This window comes from Bufo bufo, chromosome 3 (assembly GCF_905171765.1).
Source record: "Bufo bufo chromosome 3, aBufBuf1.1, whole genome shotgun sequence".
Taxonomy (NCBI): Eukaryota; Metazoa; Chordata; class Amphibia; order Anura; family Bufonidae; genus Bufo; species Bufo bufo.
Genome location: NC_053391.1, coordinates 657,358,295 through 657,376,871, shown reverse-complemented (window position 1 = coordinate 657,376,871; position 18,577 = coordinate 657,358,295). Strand labels below are relative to the sequence as shown.

The following is an 18,577-nucleotide window of genomic DNA, read 5'->3' as shown; positions in this document are numbered from 1 at the left end:
AATGCTTGATTTCCCCCGTGGTGGTGCTGCAGAGAAATTGAACACTTGGTGATGGGTTTACTCACAGATCATAGCTGGTTGCCAGGAGTCTCATAAATTTTTGGAGGGACATGATTTGGATAGAATACATTAAAATCAGCGAACACATCATAACTGAGTGTTGTCATAGGAAAACTGATTTTCACAATTTACCTGTGACTTCAGCCAGGGAATAAGGTTCTCAAAGGAGTTCTATGATCTTAAATGGTTTGGACATTGTTTTTATTTTTTCTTCTCAGGTGATTCTTACAGCAGCAGTCCAACTAGCACCCCTATGGGTAGCATAGAGTCTTTGTCTTCACATTCCTCCGAGCAAAACGTCAACTCAAGGTGTGCATCATCCCCACAAAGAGACAAAAAAGGAGGAGGAATTCCCTGGGTCACCTCTACACCATCGTCTAATGGCCAGAAGAATTCTAGTCTGTGGACCACAAGCCCTGAGTCCAGTTCCAAAGAGGACACTTCCAAAACAGACGTGGAATCAGACTGTCAGAGTGTATCTTCTGTTACAAGCAGGGGAAATATTTCTCCTCCAATTGACCTGACCAAGAAAGGACATTATGAGCTTTCTGGGCTCAAACGCTCCGCTGCATCTTCTCTCCGTTCCTTACCTTCCACAGAAGGTAGAGTCATACCAGTAACTAAAGTCTCTTTTCCTGGTTCCTAAGGTTGAGATATTGATACTTTAGCTCATGTGGAATGTTTTTGACCATGTGCTATCCCCATGTAATCGTTTTGACATTTTTGAAGAGCCATATTGGGAACTGTCATATTAAAGGGGAATTCCACTAAATTAATCTTCTAACAAGTCTAATGCTCAATTAGTAAATGTCCATGAGCCCCGACTCAGAATAAATGGCCATTGTTGTTCTATCATAGTATAAGATGGACATTTCCAACACCAGAAACTTCCAAGCAACGCCAAATGAATTCAGATCTACATCACTTAAGTGTTCTGGCATGTCTATGTTAGAAGATAAATCTAGATAAGATTCCCTCAATGCCAATAGTTATTTGTCAGCAAAGCCATAAAGGAGTCATTTTATAAACACAAGCCCTTTCCATATGCCCCATTTGAAGGTCCTAATCTGGTGCACTTATGCAGTCATGTAATAAATTTCCCCTGCTGCATCCGAAATGTCTGTCTAGAGAAGGATTCCCCTGGCAAGCTTAGCCTGGAGTTGAATCAGCCGACAACCAGGCCAGCTTTAGTATGAAAGTGGTTGTCCCTGATGAGACAATCAGATCCCATTAAATGTTTCATGGTAAATCACTACTCTTATAAAGCTTATATTTTCCATCTTAATTCACAACAGGTATGAAAAGTCGAAGCCCGTCTACTCAAAGCCTTACATCGGTGGACCTTAAAGACATCACAAAGGCTTATCCTGATTTACCTCCAAAGGGAATAAGGAGGAGACTGGACACTGGTTCCAGTAATGGATACCAGAGACCAGGATCAGTGTAAGTTCTGTATATAGTACACATAGTGTTATGGTCCTTCAGGCTTCTCAGTGATGTTGCTGGTCTTTTTCTTCCTCACTTACTTTCAGTTCTTCTAATCACCTTCTCCGGTATGCTTAGTCTACTAATGTACACTGCGTGCAGAAGCCTCCAATGCATGCCATTGTATAGGCATAGAATAATGCCTTATTCACCTGTCAGTTTTCGGTCAGTGGTTTCCGTCAGTGATTGTGAGACAAAACCAGGTGCGGCTCTAAACACAGAACAGGTGCAGATCTTTCCCTTATACCTTATCTCTGTGGAGGCTCCAATCCTGGTTTTGGTTCACAATTTCTGATGGAAATCACTGACCAAAACACTGACATGTGAATGAGGCTTTAGAGTAACATATATATAAATATATACTGTGTGTTATACATTTTTTAGACTGGATGCCTCTGTATTGGATAGCGTGGTCATAACCACCGACACATACCTGCCTGATGTATGACAAAACACAGAATGTTACACATATGCTCTTCGGCCTCTTTCAGACGAGCGTTGCAGGAAAATGTGCGGGTGCGCTGCGGGAACATGCACGATTTTTCCGCGCGAGTGCAAAACATTGTAATGCGTTTTGCACTCGCGTGAGAAAAATCGGCATGTTTGGTACCCAAACCCGAACTTCTTCACAGAAGTTCGGGCTTGGGATCGGTGTTCTGTAGATTGTATTATTTTCCCTTATAACATGGTTATAAAAGAAAATAATAGCATTCTGAATACAGAATGCATAGTACAATAGCGCTGGAGGGGTTAAAAAAATAATAATAATAATTTAACTCACCTTAATCCACTTGATCGCGCAGTCGGCATCTCCTTCTGTCTCCTTCTTTGCTGTGTGCAGGAACAGGACCTGTGGTGACGCCACTCCGGTCATCACATGATCTTTTACCATGGTGATGGATCATGTGATGGACCATGTGATGACCGGAGTGACGTCACCACAGGTCCTGTTCCTGCACACAGCAAAGAAAGAAGTCAGAAGAGATGCCGGCTGTGCGAGAAAGTTGATTAAGGTGAGTTAAATATTTATTTATTTTTTTAACCCCTCCAGCGCTATTGTACTATGCATTCTGTATTCAGAATGCTATTATTTTCCCTTATAACCATGTTATAAGGGAAAATAATAATGATCGGGTCTCCATCCCGATCGTCTCCTTCCAACCATGCGTGAAAATCGCACCGCATCCGCACTTGCTTGCGGATGCTTGCGATTTTCACGCAACCCCATTCACTTCTATGGGGCCTGCGTTGCGTGAAAAACGCAGAATATAGAGCATGCTGCGATTTTCACGCAACGCACAAGTGATGCGTGAAAATCACCGCTCATGTGAACAGCCCCATAGAAATTAATGGGTCGGGATTCAGTGCGGGTGCAATGCGTTCAACTCACGCATCGCATCCGCGCGGAATACTCGCCCGTGTGAAAGGGGCCTTCCTTTGCTCTTGGGTCAACATATCCCAAGCTGTGTAGTGTCAGATGACAAGTAGAGATGAGCGAATCGAAGTCAGGTGAATTGACTTTGATCCGAATTTCAGGAAAAATTTGATTTACCACAAAGCCGAATTTCCTCGCACTTTGTGGTAATAAATAAATTTTTCCCAAAATGACGGTAAAAACATAACACAAACATTCTCACCTCATCCATTTCCTCACAGAGAGGCTGTAGTGGCCATCTTGATTGAAGAAACAGCATAAAATCTCATCGTGTCACCGCGTGAGGTTTTGCGCAGTTTCAAGATGGCCACGACAGCCTCTCTGCGAGCAAATGGATAAGGTAAGTATGTATTTTTTTTTACCCTGATTAACCCTGAAAGGCCTCAATTTTAATGTCAGATGCCACGATCAACAATGAATGTGGCATCTAAGCGATTCAATGACATGGGGACGGCGCGATCGCCGAATCCCATCATTGAGCCTGCTACATACAATGGAATGTGATTTGTAAAGGATCAAATTTCTTTGTTAAATGATGACAGGCCTTGAAAAAAAAACTCTTTTGCGCTACTGTGTCACCAGATGTCTACCTTGTCCATGTGCAGCCACCCAGTGGTCGTGATGTGTCTTGCAGCCTGGCAAGGATGTTTCTAGCATGAAGTCTTTGATTCGTAAGAATCTCTAACCAAATAAAGCTGAAGTAACCAAATAAAGCTGATGTAACCAAATAAAGCTTGGTTCTGTATGTAGACAGAACCAAGCTAGTTAGCATTCCGTATTCTTTCTAGTTCTGCTCAGGCTCACTAATTGATTGACATCCTGGTGGCCATGTGCCGGGACATGTTAAAATTCAATCTCAATGATAAATGTCTTCTTTTCGTAGGGTGGCAGCTAAGGCTCAGCTTTTCGAGAATGCTGGATCAATGAAACAGACCACTCCCGGGCGGTAAGGTTCCGATCCAATATGAATTTGGTTAAAATACGGGTTAATTTGAAAGAAAAGCATTATTTTCAGGTCACATATTACAACGTTTTACAGTTTTATGTACAGATAGTACATTCCCATTAGGCCTCATGCACACAACCGTTTTTGTGGTCCGCATCCGAGCCGCATTTTTTGCGGCTCGGGTGCGGACCCATTCATTCATAAATGGGGCCGCAAAAGATGCGGACAGCACTCCGTGTGCTGTCTGCATCCGTTGCACCGTTCCGTGGCCCCGCAAAAAAAAATATAGCATGTCCTATTCTTGTCCGTTTTGTGGACACGGGCGGCTTCCGTTTTTTGCGGATCCGTGGTTTGGGGACCGCAAAAAACGGCACGGTCGTGTGCATGAGGCCTTAGTTAGTTAAAAGCCTTGAATTCTCCATCAGCTTGTATGCCAGACACCATTTCATGCCTATGATAGGGGTAGACTGAATCTGCAGACATCTTCAGGAGCAGGAAATGCCCTTGTGTCTCCATGGGTGACCACCATGGAGCGTAGGCCACTAGCGGTGTCACTGAGGCCTCATCCAGGCTGTTTCTATCCAACTGAAGGCTAATGATAGAAGCTGCACATGGAAAGCTTTTGATTTCAGTATTAAAAGAAAAACTTTAAAGCTGCATTTTCACCACAATAAAATAAAATCAGCTTGTGCTTCCATTTCCTGGTCATTTGTCCATTTTTAATGCCTGTTTTGCATCTGTTTTTAGCGGCTGTTAAAAATTGACATAAAAAATAGATGAATTTCATAGGCTTTTTTTTTTTTATTCCAACCCCTGCAATGCCCTCAGTATACATAATACCCCCCATAGTGTAGACTGGATGCTGCAGGACCTGCGCTCCCAGCGTGATCATGTGACATCAGGTCCTGCGGCCTCCAACAAGGAGCGAGTGTCCCTATGCTTTCAAGTGGATGAGTTCAGTTTTTTTTTATTTTGTATTTTAACCCCTGAAAGGCAATTTTTTTTAACATAATACACCCTTTTTTAATGGCCGTTAGATTAGCTAATGAAATGGGACAGCCAGCCCCCTTCATCACTTTAGCTCACAGGCAGGGTTAGGCCTCCTGCAATACACGGGTGCCGTTCCGTGGGCATTCCGCATCACGGATGCGGACCCATTCTCCTGAATGGGTCCGCAAATCCGGAGATGCGAAACGGTGCGGAATGGAAGCACTACGGAGTGCTTCCGTGGGGTTTCGTCCCGTACTTCCATTCCGCAAAAAGATAGAACATATCCTATATTTTTGCGGAACGGCTGGATCGAGGACCCATTAAAGTGAATGGGTCCGCGATCGGCTGCGGCTGCCCCACGGTCAGTGTTTGTGCATTGCGGCCCCCAGCACGACCAGGGGGGCACACGTTCGTGTGCAGGAGTCCCTAGAATGAGGGTTGAATAGGCAGCTGCCTAAGGCACCAATGCGGAGGGGGGCAAATTATGGAATACAAAAGCAGCTAAAAATACAACCAGCATTTCAGTTTCTAACAGGACGTTATGTCTGAGCTGCTGATAATGCTGTGGACATCGGGGGAGGGATGATAAGTGACAGGAGATATTTATTGAGCGATTGTCCCTCCTAAAGAGACAGAGGAGGGGAATGCATTTCTAAACATGTAAAAATGAAAATCAGTCTCTTTCTAATAAACTTAGAACCAGCCCTGTACCTCACATGGATCCAGACATCTCCACATTCATTGCTCCAATTGCTCTGCTAGATTTATTTTGAGCTGGCAGCTCAGGGGTGTGTCCTTTCTTCAGGGGTGTGTCCTTTCTTCAGGGGTTTGTCCTTTCTTCAGGGGTTTGTCCTTTCTTCAGGGGTGTGTCCTTTCTCAGGGGTGTGACCTTTCTCAGGGGTGTGTCCTTTCTGCCACGGCTGGTGGCAGTTGAAGAATGGAACTGAGCATGGGCAGTATGTCAACCTCAATGAGCTGGACAGAGGACAGCAGGTGGCGCTATACGGATAGATTTCAGTGAATATCTCGGTGGCTATACTAAATGTTTTATTATATGCAATCATAAAAGTATTTAGCTCCATGTTGCTGGTGTGAAAAATATAGACTATTATTCACGGGACAATCCCTTTAAGAGCAGTGTGTGTGAAAGTCACTGAAAGGGTTAATAAGAGCCTCTGACTATTTGTGAAAAGGAAATGACCCTCACTAGGAAAATACAATTATACATGTGCCTGACCGCAGTAAGTCAGTAAGTCATGGGAAATATGCCCAAGTAGTCCAAATATTCCAGAAATATTAGTAATGTCCGCTGGGAGTAATTACCCCGCACCCTGACACCTGACAACGGAGAGACATGGAGGAGGAGGAGGAAGTTATTATTCTCCCCCTGGGGTCAGCTCTATGTAATGTCTGCAGCATGGGGGGAAAGCAGCCTATGCTATATTAGAGGTTTCAGACCATTAACCAGCTGAGACTTGTAGTTCTACAGGGAGACAAGTAACCCAATTCCTGTCTTCTCTCATTTTCCAGCACAGCCTAGTGTCCTCTGTTATCAACCAGCTGAATTTAGGGAGGGATTGACCGCAGTGTTCAGTGGAAATCCCAAAAATCCCTACTTGATGAAACCCTAAATTGCACCGTAGGCCACCTTAAAGGGGTTTAAAGGGGTTTTCCATGAATACCAGACTGGTTGGGGCCTCACTCCGGGCACCCCTGTGGCCTCTTCTTCAGGCCTGTGATGTCACGTTCATCTGTCACATGTCCTTTGTGCAGCATAGACCAATTCAAGTGAATGGGACTGAGCTGCAGTACCAAGAACGACCACTATACAACGTACGGCGCTGTGCTCCTTATACAGTGAAGAGGCCGCAGCGCTCATCTGAGGGGTGTCGGAAGTCAGACCCCCGCCAACCTTGATATTCATGACCTATTCTCAGGGTAAAGTTATCAATATAGATAGGCCCCCGAAAACGCCTTTAAAACTCTATTGTTCCTTTCTTGCTCCTAAAGGGGAAATTCATTCAACATGATCTTCTGATATGTCACAGACATCTGTGAGAAGGTCGAATCGGTGACGTCTGTGACCACTACTGATTTACAGATTCCGAGGGTGTTTTTTAGTGATCTAACCCCTTTGGTACTGCTCAGAGACTTCTGCTTGTAGACGTCACACCTCTTGCTGGTTGACTCCATAAATAAATACCTCTTGGGTGAAACAGCTCCAGTGTTAGGCCTCATGCACACGACCGCAGTTTTTGCGTCTTGGATGTGGACCCATTCACTTCAATGTTGCTCCGCAAAAAAAAAATATAACCTGTCCTATTCTTGTCGGACAAGAATAGGCAGTTATATCAATGGCTGTCCGTGCCGTTCCGCAAATTGCGGAACGCACACGGACGCCATCCGTGCTTTGCGGATCCGCAATTTGCGGACCGCAAAAACACACAACGGTCGTGTGCATGTAGCCTTATAGAATTGGATAAGAATAGAAAACTGGTGTGTTTTTATGAGCAGCCGCCCAGCCTTCCTTCCTAGCGTGCAGTAACTAGAATACAGTCTGACTATCTCTGTAGCGCCACCTTGTGGCCTTCTGTTGCTTTTTTATCACAGTAAAATTCCTCCCGACGGTGAATGAAGTTTTTGCATTACTATATATTATTAGCCAAAATCTTCTGGCAGCCTATCTGTCTACAATTTACTACTTTCATTTGCCACCTTTGACGCCTGGAAACCTCCTCCAGTCTAATGGGACTAATGTAGTTCTCACCACCGTCCCACGGACTGCTGTAGCAGTATTTTTTGTGTGTGGCACTTGTGTTTATTTCAAGGAGGGTAATATAAAATGAAGGCCTATGGGACAAAACCACCGGGCCCAGGGCATGCTGTGATATAAGAAGAAAAAATTTGACCCCAAAAACACACACACCTAAAAAGGTGAAAAAAGGCCACTACAAAAAAAAAAGCCTGTTTGTCCTGCATCAGGCCTCTTTCACATTATCGTATGGCTATTTTTAGTGTTTTGCGGTCCGTTTTTCACGGATCCGTTGTTCCGTTTTTTTGTTTCCGTTGTGTTTCCGTTCCGTTTTTCCGTATGGCATATACAGTACACGGTAATTATATAGAAAAAATTGGGCTGGGCATAACACTTTCAATAGATGGTTCCGAAAAAACGGAACGGATACGGAAGACATACGGATGCATTTCCGCATGTGTTCCGTTTTATTTGCGGACCCATTGACTTGAATGGAGCCACGGAACGTGATTTGCGGGCAATAATAGGACATGTTCTATCTTTCAATGGAACGAAAAACGGAAATACGGAAACGGAATGCATACGGAGTATATTCCTTTTTTTTTTTTTTGCGGAACCATTGAATTGAATGGTTCCGTATACGGACCGTATACGCAAGGCAAAAAACGACCCGCAAAACGAAAAAAAATAAAACGGTAGTGTGAAAGAGGCCTTAGGGATGAGCGGGTTCGGGAAATGTTTTTTACAGTACAAATAGATTTACGAAGTTATTACGCGAAGGCTCCTGCTCCGTACAGTATTAGAACGAAGCTTTATGCGAATCAACTTCGGATGTTTCATCCGAAGTTGATTCGCTCATCCATATTCTGCATTTAATATTTCCCTTACAACATCTGGAGCTGCAAAAGAAACCTGACTGATCGCCATAAACCCCCTCAAAAATACCAGAGCAAAAAGTTGTGTGACAAAAGGAGGAACTCCGGAAAGCTGCTCCTACTGCAAAGTGTCTGCAGGTATTGGGACAGAGATGGTCCGTTATTTAGGAGACATGTTTTACCCTGGCAGGGAGCTCAAACTGGACTTCCCCTTTAAGATGCCACCCAACTTGTATTTCGGGGGTCAGTAGCTCCTGTGAAACTACAACTTGCAGCATGCTCCATTCACTCCTACAGGCATTCCGACAAAAGTCGTGCAAGTGTCCATGCTGGGAGTTGTAGTTTCACAATGGCTGGAGTGCCGGAGGTCGGTGACATTACCAAACCCAGGAAATTCTGCTTTCTGTAATCTACATAGAACACAACCCCAGTGTACAGCGCCCCCTATCGCAGCAGAGGTTATTCTTTTTTTATGATTTCTTGTAAAAGTAATGTTTTTTTTTTTTTTTGCTTCTTTGTAGCCAAGCCAAAGCGATGTACTCTTGTAAAGCGGAGCACAGTCATGAACTGTCTTTCCCCCAGGGGGCGATATTTAGTAATGGTAAGTCTGTGCTTTGTATTAGGCCTCTTGCACACGAACATTTTATTTTCCGTTTACGTTCCGTTTTTTTGCATTCTGTATACGAACCGCATACGCAACCATTCATTTCAATGGATCCGTAAAAAAAAATGGAAAGTACTCCGTATGCCTTTCGATTCCGTATTTCCGTTCCGTTCAAAGATAGAACATATCCTATTATTGTCCGCATAACGGACAAGGATGGTACTGTTCTATTAGGCTACATTCACACGACCGTATGTGTTTTGCGGTCCGCAAATTGCGGATACCGGCCGTGTGAATGTAGCCGGCCCTATGATAGAAATGCCTATTCTTGTCCGATTGCGGACAAGGATAGGACATGCTCTATCCTTTTTGCGGGACTGCAGAACAGATTTACGGATGCGGACAGCACATTGTGTGCTGTCCGCATCTTTTGCGGCCCTATTGAAATGAATTGGTCCGCACCCGTACCGCGAAATTGCGGAACGGATGCAGAGCCAAAAATACGGTCGTGTGAATGTAGCCTTGAGGGGCCAGATGTTCAGTTCTGCAAAGAACTGAATGCACATGGACGTCATCCGTATTTTTTGCGGATCCGTTTTTTGCGGACCGCAAAATACTGTAAAAGCCATACGGTCGTGTGCAAGAGGCCTTAGGCCCCTTGCAGACGAGCGTGTCCGGATTAGGTACGGATGCGTCCCGGTTATAACATGGTTATAAGGGGAAATAATAGCATTCTGAATACAGAATGCATAGTACAATAGGGCTGGAGGGGTTAAAAAAAAATTCCAAATAATTTAACTCACCTTAATCCACTTGTTCGCGCAGCCCGGCATCTCTTCTGTCTTCATCTGTGAGCAATAGGACCTTTGATGATGTCACTGCGTTCATCACATGGTCCATCACATGATCCATCACCATGGTGACGGACCATGTGATGAGCGTAGTGACGTCATCAAAGGTCCTATTGCTCACAGGTAAAGACAGAAGAGAAGCCGGGCTGCGCGAACAAGTACATTAAGGTGAGTTAAATTTTATTTTTATTTTTTTTAACCCCTCCATCACTATTTTACTATGCATTCTGTATTCAGAATGCTATTATTTCCCCTTATAACCATGTTATAAGGGAAAATAATAATGATCGGGTCTCCATCCCGATCGTCTCCTAGCAACCGTGCGTGAAAATCGCACCGCATCCGCACTTGCTTGCGGATGCTTGCGATTTTCACGCAACCCTATTCATCTCTATGGGGCCTGCGTTACGTGAAAAACGCACAAAGAGGAGCATGCTGCGATTTTCACGCAACGCACAAGTGATGCGTGAAAATCACCGCTCGTGTGCACAGCCCCATAGAAATGAATGGGTCGGGATTCAGTGCGGGTGCAATGCGTTCACCTCACGCATCGCATCCGCGCGGAATACGCGCCCGTGTGAAAGGGGCCTTACATGGATTATATATTGTCTATGTCTTCACAAATAAAGCTTATTTCTAGCAAAAAAATAAAAAGTTCAGCAAATTTTTAACCCCTTAGTGACCACCCTGTTTTGGGCCTGTTAATGCAAAAAAAAATTATCGTCGCCTTCCAAAAGCTATAACATTTTTATTTTTCCGTCAATGTAGCCGTATGAGGGCTTGTTTTTTGCAGAACAAGTGGTAGTTTTTCATGGGGCCATTTTGGGGTACACATAACTTACTTTTATTAACTCTTTCTGGGGGGATGGGAAAAAACTGCAATACTGCCACTGAGTTTTTGCGTTATAAATCTTGCTATGTTCATTTTTCTGCATAAATAACATGATATCTGTACTCTCTGGGTCAGTACTATTACATTGATACCAAATACATATTTTTTTTTTTTACATTTTACTACTTTTGTACGATAAAAACCCTTTTTTGTTTAAATGAAGAAAATGTTTTTGTATCGCCATTGTCTTGCTTAGGCCCCTTTCACACGGGCGAGATTTCCGCGCGGATGCGATGCGTGAGGTGAACGCATTGCACCTGCACTGAATCCGGACCCATTCATTTCTATGGGGCTGTGCACATGAGCGGTGATTTTCACGCATCACTTGTGCGTTGCGTATAAATCGCAGCATGTTCTATATTCTGCGTTTTTCACACAACCTCAGGCCCCATAGAAATGAATGGGGCTGCGTGAAAATAGCAAGCATCCGCAAGCAAATGCGGATACGGTGCGATTTTCACGCACGGTTGCTAGGAGACGATCGGGATGGGGACCCGATCTTTATTATTTTCCCTTATAACATGGTTATAATAAGGGAAAATAATAGCATTCTTAATAAAGAATGCTAAGTAAAATAGTGATGGAGGGGTTAAAAAAATAAATAAATATTTAACTCACCTAAATCCACTTGTTCGCGCAGCCGACTTCTCTTCTGTCTTCTTCTTTGAGGAAAAGGACCTGTGGTGACGTCACTGGGCTCGTCACATGGTCTGTCACATGATCCAATGGTGATGGGTCATGTGATGGACCATGCGATGAGCGCAGTGACATCACCACAGGTCCTTTTCTTCAAAGAAGAAGACAGAAGAGATGCAAGTGGATTAAGGTGAGTTAAATTATTATTATTTTTTTAACCCCTCCATTACTATTTTATTTTGCATTCTGTATTAAGAATGCTATTATTTTCCCTTATAACCATGTTATAAGGGAAAAAAATCTACACAACACCGAACCCAAACCCGAACTTCTGTGAAGAAGTCCGGGTTCGGATTTGGGTACCAAACATGCCGATTTTTCTCATGCGCGTGCAAAACACATTAAAATGTTTTGCACTCACGCGGAAAAGTCGCCCATGTGAAAGAGCCAAGAGCCATATCCGGCCCAAATCCGTGACGCCCATGTGAAAGAGGCCTTACTCATTTATTCCCCCCACCGATTCAGCGCCATCGCTCTGGTAGTTCATGATGACATGCCCATATACACCCACATGACTGATGCTACCAATCACTGGCCTCAGAGGTAGACGGAACAAGACTGCTGAGGCCAGCGTGGCGGTATACAGGCATGTCACTGCTGCAGCCAAGTAAACAGAAACCGCCACAAAGGACCAGAGCAGAGGCCATGGGAATAGCCCTCATCTGTAAACACAAGTCTGAATGTCGGTGTCTCCATTCACTAACAGCTTGCAGAGATTTTGAAACTGACGATGCATCTTGAAGTGCTTATAACTTGACATATACAGTATATTCAGTAGCGTTCTTTCATCCTCCCAGTGTACAGGTCTGTGGAACCCGGCTGGCTGAAGGCAACCTATGAAGGCAAGACTGGATTGGTTCCAGAGAATTACGTTGTCTACCTCTGATGACGCTTGTTTGGACAGCGCTATCTTCATGGTATCCATGGTGACAAATGAGAAGACGCTGACTGTATCTAATATGGGTACAGTGGTTTAACCGGCATTGAAGGTCTCTGTTGGCTTGTGACTTGAAGACTTTTTTGAGAGATTGTCCACTGCTTGACTTGAGGCCTACTATGAAGAATTTGGAATTGCAGTCGAATGAGTATAATATATATAAATCTATGTATTTGATGTTATGTACGTGTCCAGAAATGATCAAAACCTTGAGATATTTGGTACTCAGTTGAAGGAGGACGTGCACTGACCACCGGTACCCGACCCACCAGTGTATGCAGAGGGGGTAACTTGAAGGCAAAATCTGTAAACCTACCATGTGCCAAAATCTTGAAGGCAAAGTCTAAAAACCTACCATGTGCCATTGATATTACTGGTGTCTTGTTTTGGGGCCCTCCAGGGTGCTCGCGCTCATGTGCCGCCTCTGCCCCCCTGTATCCACACTGGTGTGAGGTCAGATGATTGAACTAAGTGCGCCTCCTCTCTTCTTAGCAATAACTGACATGTATGGTGACTATATTTTATTTAATCTTCACTTTTGTTGTAACTATTATTCTAAGATTGTATGTACTGTACCTGCAGACCACTATTGTTGCCCTCCATGAAGGCGTAAGGTATTATTGAGATTTTCTACATACTTCAAGACATCTGAGACCACTGCACTGGCATACCACCACTTATACTGAAGATGCCATCATGGAAAGTAGAGCGATATTCCTCTAAATACAGTTTCAGGGGCAGTAGTGACATCTTCGGGAAGTAGAGTGATGTCACTCTTCACTAGTGAATTGATTGGCTGAATTCTGTTGACTACTGAAGCACTGTCAAATCTCTGTCCAAATTTGCGATACATTTTCTGGGAAATTTGAGGGTCACGGTAGGCAGAAGTAAAGCCAGCAATGGTAAAATTGGAGAAAATAGCAAGAATGGTAAGACTCTTCTCTGCCAGGGAAATTTCATAGGTTTTCGTCATAGGGAACTCAATATCTGTTTGTCAAAAAAATCCCAATTTTCATCACTAAAAAAATAAAAAATAAAATTATTTTTGCTTTTTTTTTGGCAGACCCCCCCCTTCCCCCCCCAACCAGACTGCTTACTGCCACTGGGCCCCTCTCCTTCGCTGCTCGCCTCATCTGCCTCGCTTCGGTCCATTACTGTAAGCCTTGATGCCACTGATTGGCTGCAGCGGTGACTTGTTCCTCTTCCGTCATGTCGCCAATTGACCTGACGCAAACGAAGCAGGTCACTGCTGCGGCCAGTCATTGGCTGTAGTAGTGGCGTCTAAGGGGATGGTGACAACGGGGGACTCAATTGAGGCAGGCGAGGCTGGGGAACAATGGAGCCGAGTCCCACCCATGGGGAGCAGGTAAGTAAGCTTCCTTTTACAGGTTTGGCCAGGAAGGAAGGAAGGAAGGAAGGGGGGGGGGGCAACCCCTTTAATGGCTGCACTGCATTACAGGAGATGTAGCGGTTTCCTCTATTTATTGTGTGTCAACCAAACCCTTATATCTATTTATTTGCCAGTTTTCTTACAGTATGATCACACACAAGAGATTTTTTATTTTATTTTTTGCCGTTAAAAATCGGTTCCACGCCCCTGAATGAGGTTTTCTCATGTGGATTTCTGCCAGCCCTATTCAGATGAAAGGGATGGTCGCATAAAAATCTGCAAGATGGGAATATACCCCAGTGTGTCCTGCATCTGCTGTATTCCAGTTGCTTTCACCATTTGCAATGTGCGTCAAACCTAGAACCATTGATGTAAAAAGTTCAATCAGATATATTTTTCTCCATGGCCATAAACCTCACCATGGCTGCCTACCCTGCGTATCAAGCACGCCCCTATTGTGGAAGCCTTCATGCACTTTGCACGATGTCGCCCCCTGCAGGTTAGGAGGTGTAACATGAAAAAAAATGCAGAGGACAAAAAAATGAACTGCTGACTGACCGTAAAGGGCCTTTTTTTTGTTTTTGTTTTTCCCCCCCGCAAAAACAGCACCACTCTTTGAGCTATGGCTGGTATCGCAAGCCATTCATATTTCCATGAATGGGAATGAGCTGCACAACCAGACGTTGCCCGGGGTCTACAGTGGTGCTGTTTTTCTGAAAAATGCCTTTTTTTGTTTTCTAATCCTGAACCCCTTTAAATTCTCCAAATTTCCATTATCTCATTTATTTTATCTAGAAAACTCAGCTGTTATCTATGTAAATAACTGCACCTAAAACCACACTGTATATGTACTCCAGTGTATAAAATGTAATGTAAAATGTAATGAATAAACCATATTTATAAGAAAAAACGATGCCTGAAAGGCCATGTGTATGAATTCATTTCATGCATCGCACTTGGAGTTTATCAAGCTCTTAAAGGGGTATTCCAAGTTGTGGCAAGTTATCCCCTTATCCACAGCATATTAGATTAGTAGGGTTCCTACCGCTGATCACAGGAGCAGGGATCCCATAAACCCACAGGGCTCCACAAAATTAACGTAGCGCCAGGTCAGGCATGCGCATTGCCCGCTCCATTCATCTCTACCCGAGTTCTGGAAATAGCTGAGTACTGAACCCCAATGTCTCCAAAACTCCCAAAGAGATGAATGGAGCTGCAGTGTCCATGCCCGACCTGCCTCTCTGCTCATTTAAGGGGGTCCCGTTGGTAGGACCCCACCAATCTAAGTTATCCCCTATACTGTGGTTAGGGGATAACTTGCCACAACCAGGATACCCCTTTTAGGAAATGTTACCTTGGTTGGTGCTGGATATGGTAAGAAGGTTTTTACATCTGCACAATGATTTGCAGCAAATTAGATTAAAAGGGTTCCTTCTGATTTTGATATTGATGACCTATCCTCAGTGTACAGTAGGCGTTCAATACCTGATCATCAGGGTTCCCCACGATCAGCTGTTTGAAGAGGCTCTAACACTCCGGTAAGTGGCCTCTCTGTAGGCCAGTGACTTCACATTCATAGGGCCCATGTCCTAGGTGCAACTTAGTCCCACTAAATGGGTTTAGGCTGCAATACCAAGCACAGCCACTATACAATATACGGCGCTGTGCTTGGTGAGCTGCAAGGAGGCCGCAAATAGCTAATCAGTGGGGGTCATGGAGGTCAGACCTCCACCAATCAGATATTGATAATCTATCCTGAGGATGGGTCATCAATATCAAAATAGCAGACAACCCCTAATGTGTAGCTATCATTAAAACTACACTGAATAAACATGTTAAATAGAAGGTGGGGAGAGGAGGGGGATGCAGCTGCAGTCTCTATCCATCAAATAATATAAGAGGGAGAGGAGGAGACAAGTGATTGGCAAAGAACACACAGCACCGTTCTTATAGCCCCCCACCCACTATAGAGATAGAAAATGTACAGAAACCATGAGAAAGACCCAAAATCTGCAGGTTACACAAATAATTTCTGGCATCTTGCATAACTTCTGACTCCTCCACTTTGGGCTTTGGCTGAGAGCTCGGCGAGCGAAATGCAGAATGCTGAGTGAAATCAGGTAACGCGATTAACGCCAATTATAAAAGTTACTGCAGGAAGGAGCATTGTCAGCAGTCTGAATAGGCCCCTAGTGTGAGGTCCCAGCCATTAGCCTTAGGCCTCATGCACACGACCGTTGTTTGGGTCCGCATCCGAGCTGCCGTTTTGGCAGACCGCAAAAAACGGCACGGTCGTGTGCATGAGGCCTTAGTTATATCTGCCCTCATTCTGAGCTGGGATTGTTCCAATTGGGGCAGACCTTTCAGATGGACAAAAAGCTCCTTTTTCATGATACTATGGTGGAAGCACAAGGAAAGTTCTTTGACTTCCTGATGAGATGTGGCATGATCCTGATGAGATGTGTCACTACGTCTTACTGCGGACAGGACCAGCACCTTGAATTCTAATTCCGTTATTTCATATGGTTGAATCATGGATTTGATTGAATGAAATTCAGCAAATTCACAGAATAATTCCCTTCCAGCCCATGTCATTAATGAGCCTTCTGCTCCTATCAGTCATCGAGAACATCTTGTGCCTACAGAAAATTCCATGTAAATGTCTGCCAGGATGGCGGCTTTATATATTACGTAATAGTGTACAAGGTGATCGGAGAGAAACGCATTGTGTAACAGTAGAAGGGACAGCGAAATCTCCACTTTCAGTAAACCCCTTACTAACAGTGCAGTAAAGACAGCACAAACAACATTGCAAAAAAACTTTATTCTCAATGTTACTCCCTCCACACCTCAAAAATGAGCAGATTCCTGGGAGGTGTTTTCTTCTTTGTTCATTTTTGCCCCCCACCCAAATGCATATTGTGAAAATCTACCAGGGACTGACACATTTCTGGATTAGAAAATTGAGTGTTGCTTTTGGTATGACCGCCTTTGCCAACACTGTATGTTAAAGCAGTCTTTAACAATTTTAAGGGTATGTTCACATGTCCAGGATACACTGCACATTTACCCTCATGGAATTGTGGGCAAAAAATCTGCAGTGCATTAAAGGGGTATCCCATCACAATGATCACTGTTAAATCTGTTAATGATTTGACAGTGATCATTTTTGTAAATACATTTTATTACCCAATTCCCACCCTTTTTGAGAAATAAGTCCCCTCTTACCTGATTGTTGTCTTTCTTCTCCCCTGGTTTCGGCCACCTCCCTACAGAAGAGACTACAAACTGTAAAGATTTTTGTCTGAAAAGCGTGGATGTGATTTTGCAAAATCTCATCCACTTTGCTGCTCCCTTAAAGGGGTATTCCCATCATCAGTTTTCATACTTACCTTCGTCCAGCGCGACGTTCACTTCCTCGATTCGGCTGGGCTTGATTGACGTCTTCTCCCGGCCCGGCCACGCTTGCGCAGATGACTGAAGTTTTTCTCCAGGCCGGGCAATGTCCTGAACGATGACTTCTTCCTGGCCAGTATAGTACAGAGCCGTGAACGCGCACGCCGGCTCTGTACTATACAGGCCAGGAATAAGTCACCATGGTGCATGCGCAGCAAAAAACTTCAGTCTTCTGCGCAAGCTGGGAGAAGACGTCAATCAAGCCCAGCCGAATCGAGGAAGTGAACGTCGCGCTGGACGAAGGTAAGTATGAAAACTGATGATGGGAATACCCCTTTAAGGGAGCAGCAAAGTGGATGAGATTTTGCAAAATCACATCCACGCTTTTCAGACAAAAATCTTTACAGTTTGTAGTCTCTTCTGTAGAGATCTTTCTCACATCTTTCAGACTTGCCCACTACTAGGACTTCCGTAGTCTCTATTATACATCTTCTTAGGTCTTCTGAAAGTTGTTTGGATTGAGGCATGTGCAGCACCTCAGAATAGAGTACTTGCAAACTGTTCTTGTCATGCAATGTTATTTAATATGTTAATGACTTGTAATGTACCAGCATATTTCTGTATGGATCAGTCGGGGTTAACAATCCTGGCTCGGCCTCTGTAGGAGGCTGGGAACTAGACTTAGATCCGCCACTAGCTCATTCAGTAGTTTAGTGTGCTAGTAGAGAAAGTGAGAGGAAGCTACATGTGCTCACTCCTCAGAGAACTAGTAAGACTGGCGTTTTAGACGCTGGTCTTAATAACCCATATATCTGGCGGTGGATCACCGAAGTTTTGAAGAGGCGCTGGTCTCTACATAACTTTGGCGTTTTCAGAGCCAGTCTAAATGTAAGACAGCTTCCTTGCTGGCTTACATTTAGACCAGTTTCTATGCCTAAAACAAGCGTAGAAAATTATGAATGAAACAGGACTGCCGGCCGCCCCCTTTCTCACCCACGCCCTTTTTTGGATCTGGCAAGCTGGTTGGAAATAACCTTTGCGCCACAATCTGCACCAGAAATACAGGCGTATTTATGGATAGTAAATGACCCCTTAACCTCTTTAGGACACATGACGTACCGGTACGGAATGTTGTCTTGGTACTTAAGGACACATGACGTACCGGTACGTCATGTATAGTTCCGATCACCGGCGGGCGGTGATCGGAACCCGGTGCCTGCTCAAATCATTGAGCAGGCACCTTGGCTAGATGCGCCGGGGGGTCCTGT

The 18,577-nt window shown here is 44.3% G+C and overlaps 1 protein-coding gene across 1 annotated transcript in view; it reads left to right on the top strand.

Annotated features, from left to right (window-relative positions):
• The window catches only part of ARHGAP42 (Rho GTPase activating protein 42), a 323,239-nt gene extending 308,439 nt beyond the window's left edge, over nt 1-14,800 (top strand). Inside the window, exons 20-24 of the mRNA XM_040426303.1 lie at nt 279-662; nt 1,356-1,503; nt 3,864-3,926; nt 9,065-9,144; nt 12,384-14,800. Of these exons, the coding sequence (XP_040282237.1) occupies nt 279-662; nt 1,356-1,503; nt 3,864-3,926; nt 9,065-9,144; nt 12,384-12,472 (764 nt within the window). The 3' untranslated portion in view covers nt 12,473-14,800. The remainder of the gene's footprint in view (nt 1-278; nt 663-1,355; nt 1,504-3,863; nt 3,927-9,064; nt 9,145-12,383) is intronic.
• Nucleotides 14,801-18,577: the final 3,777 nt, after the last annotated feature.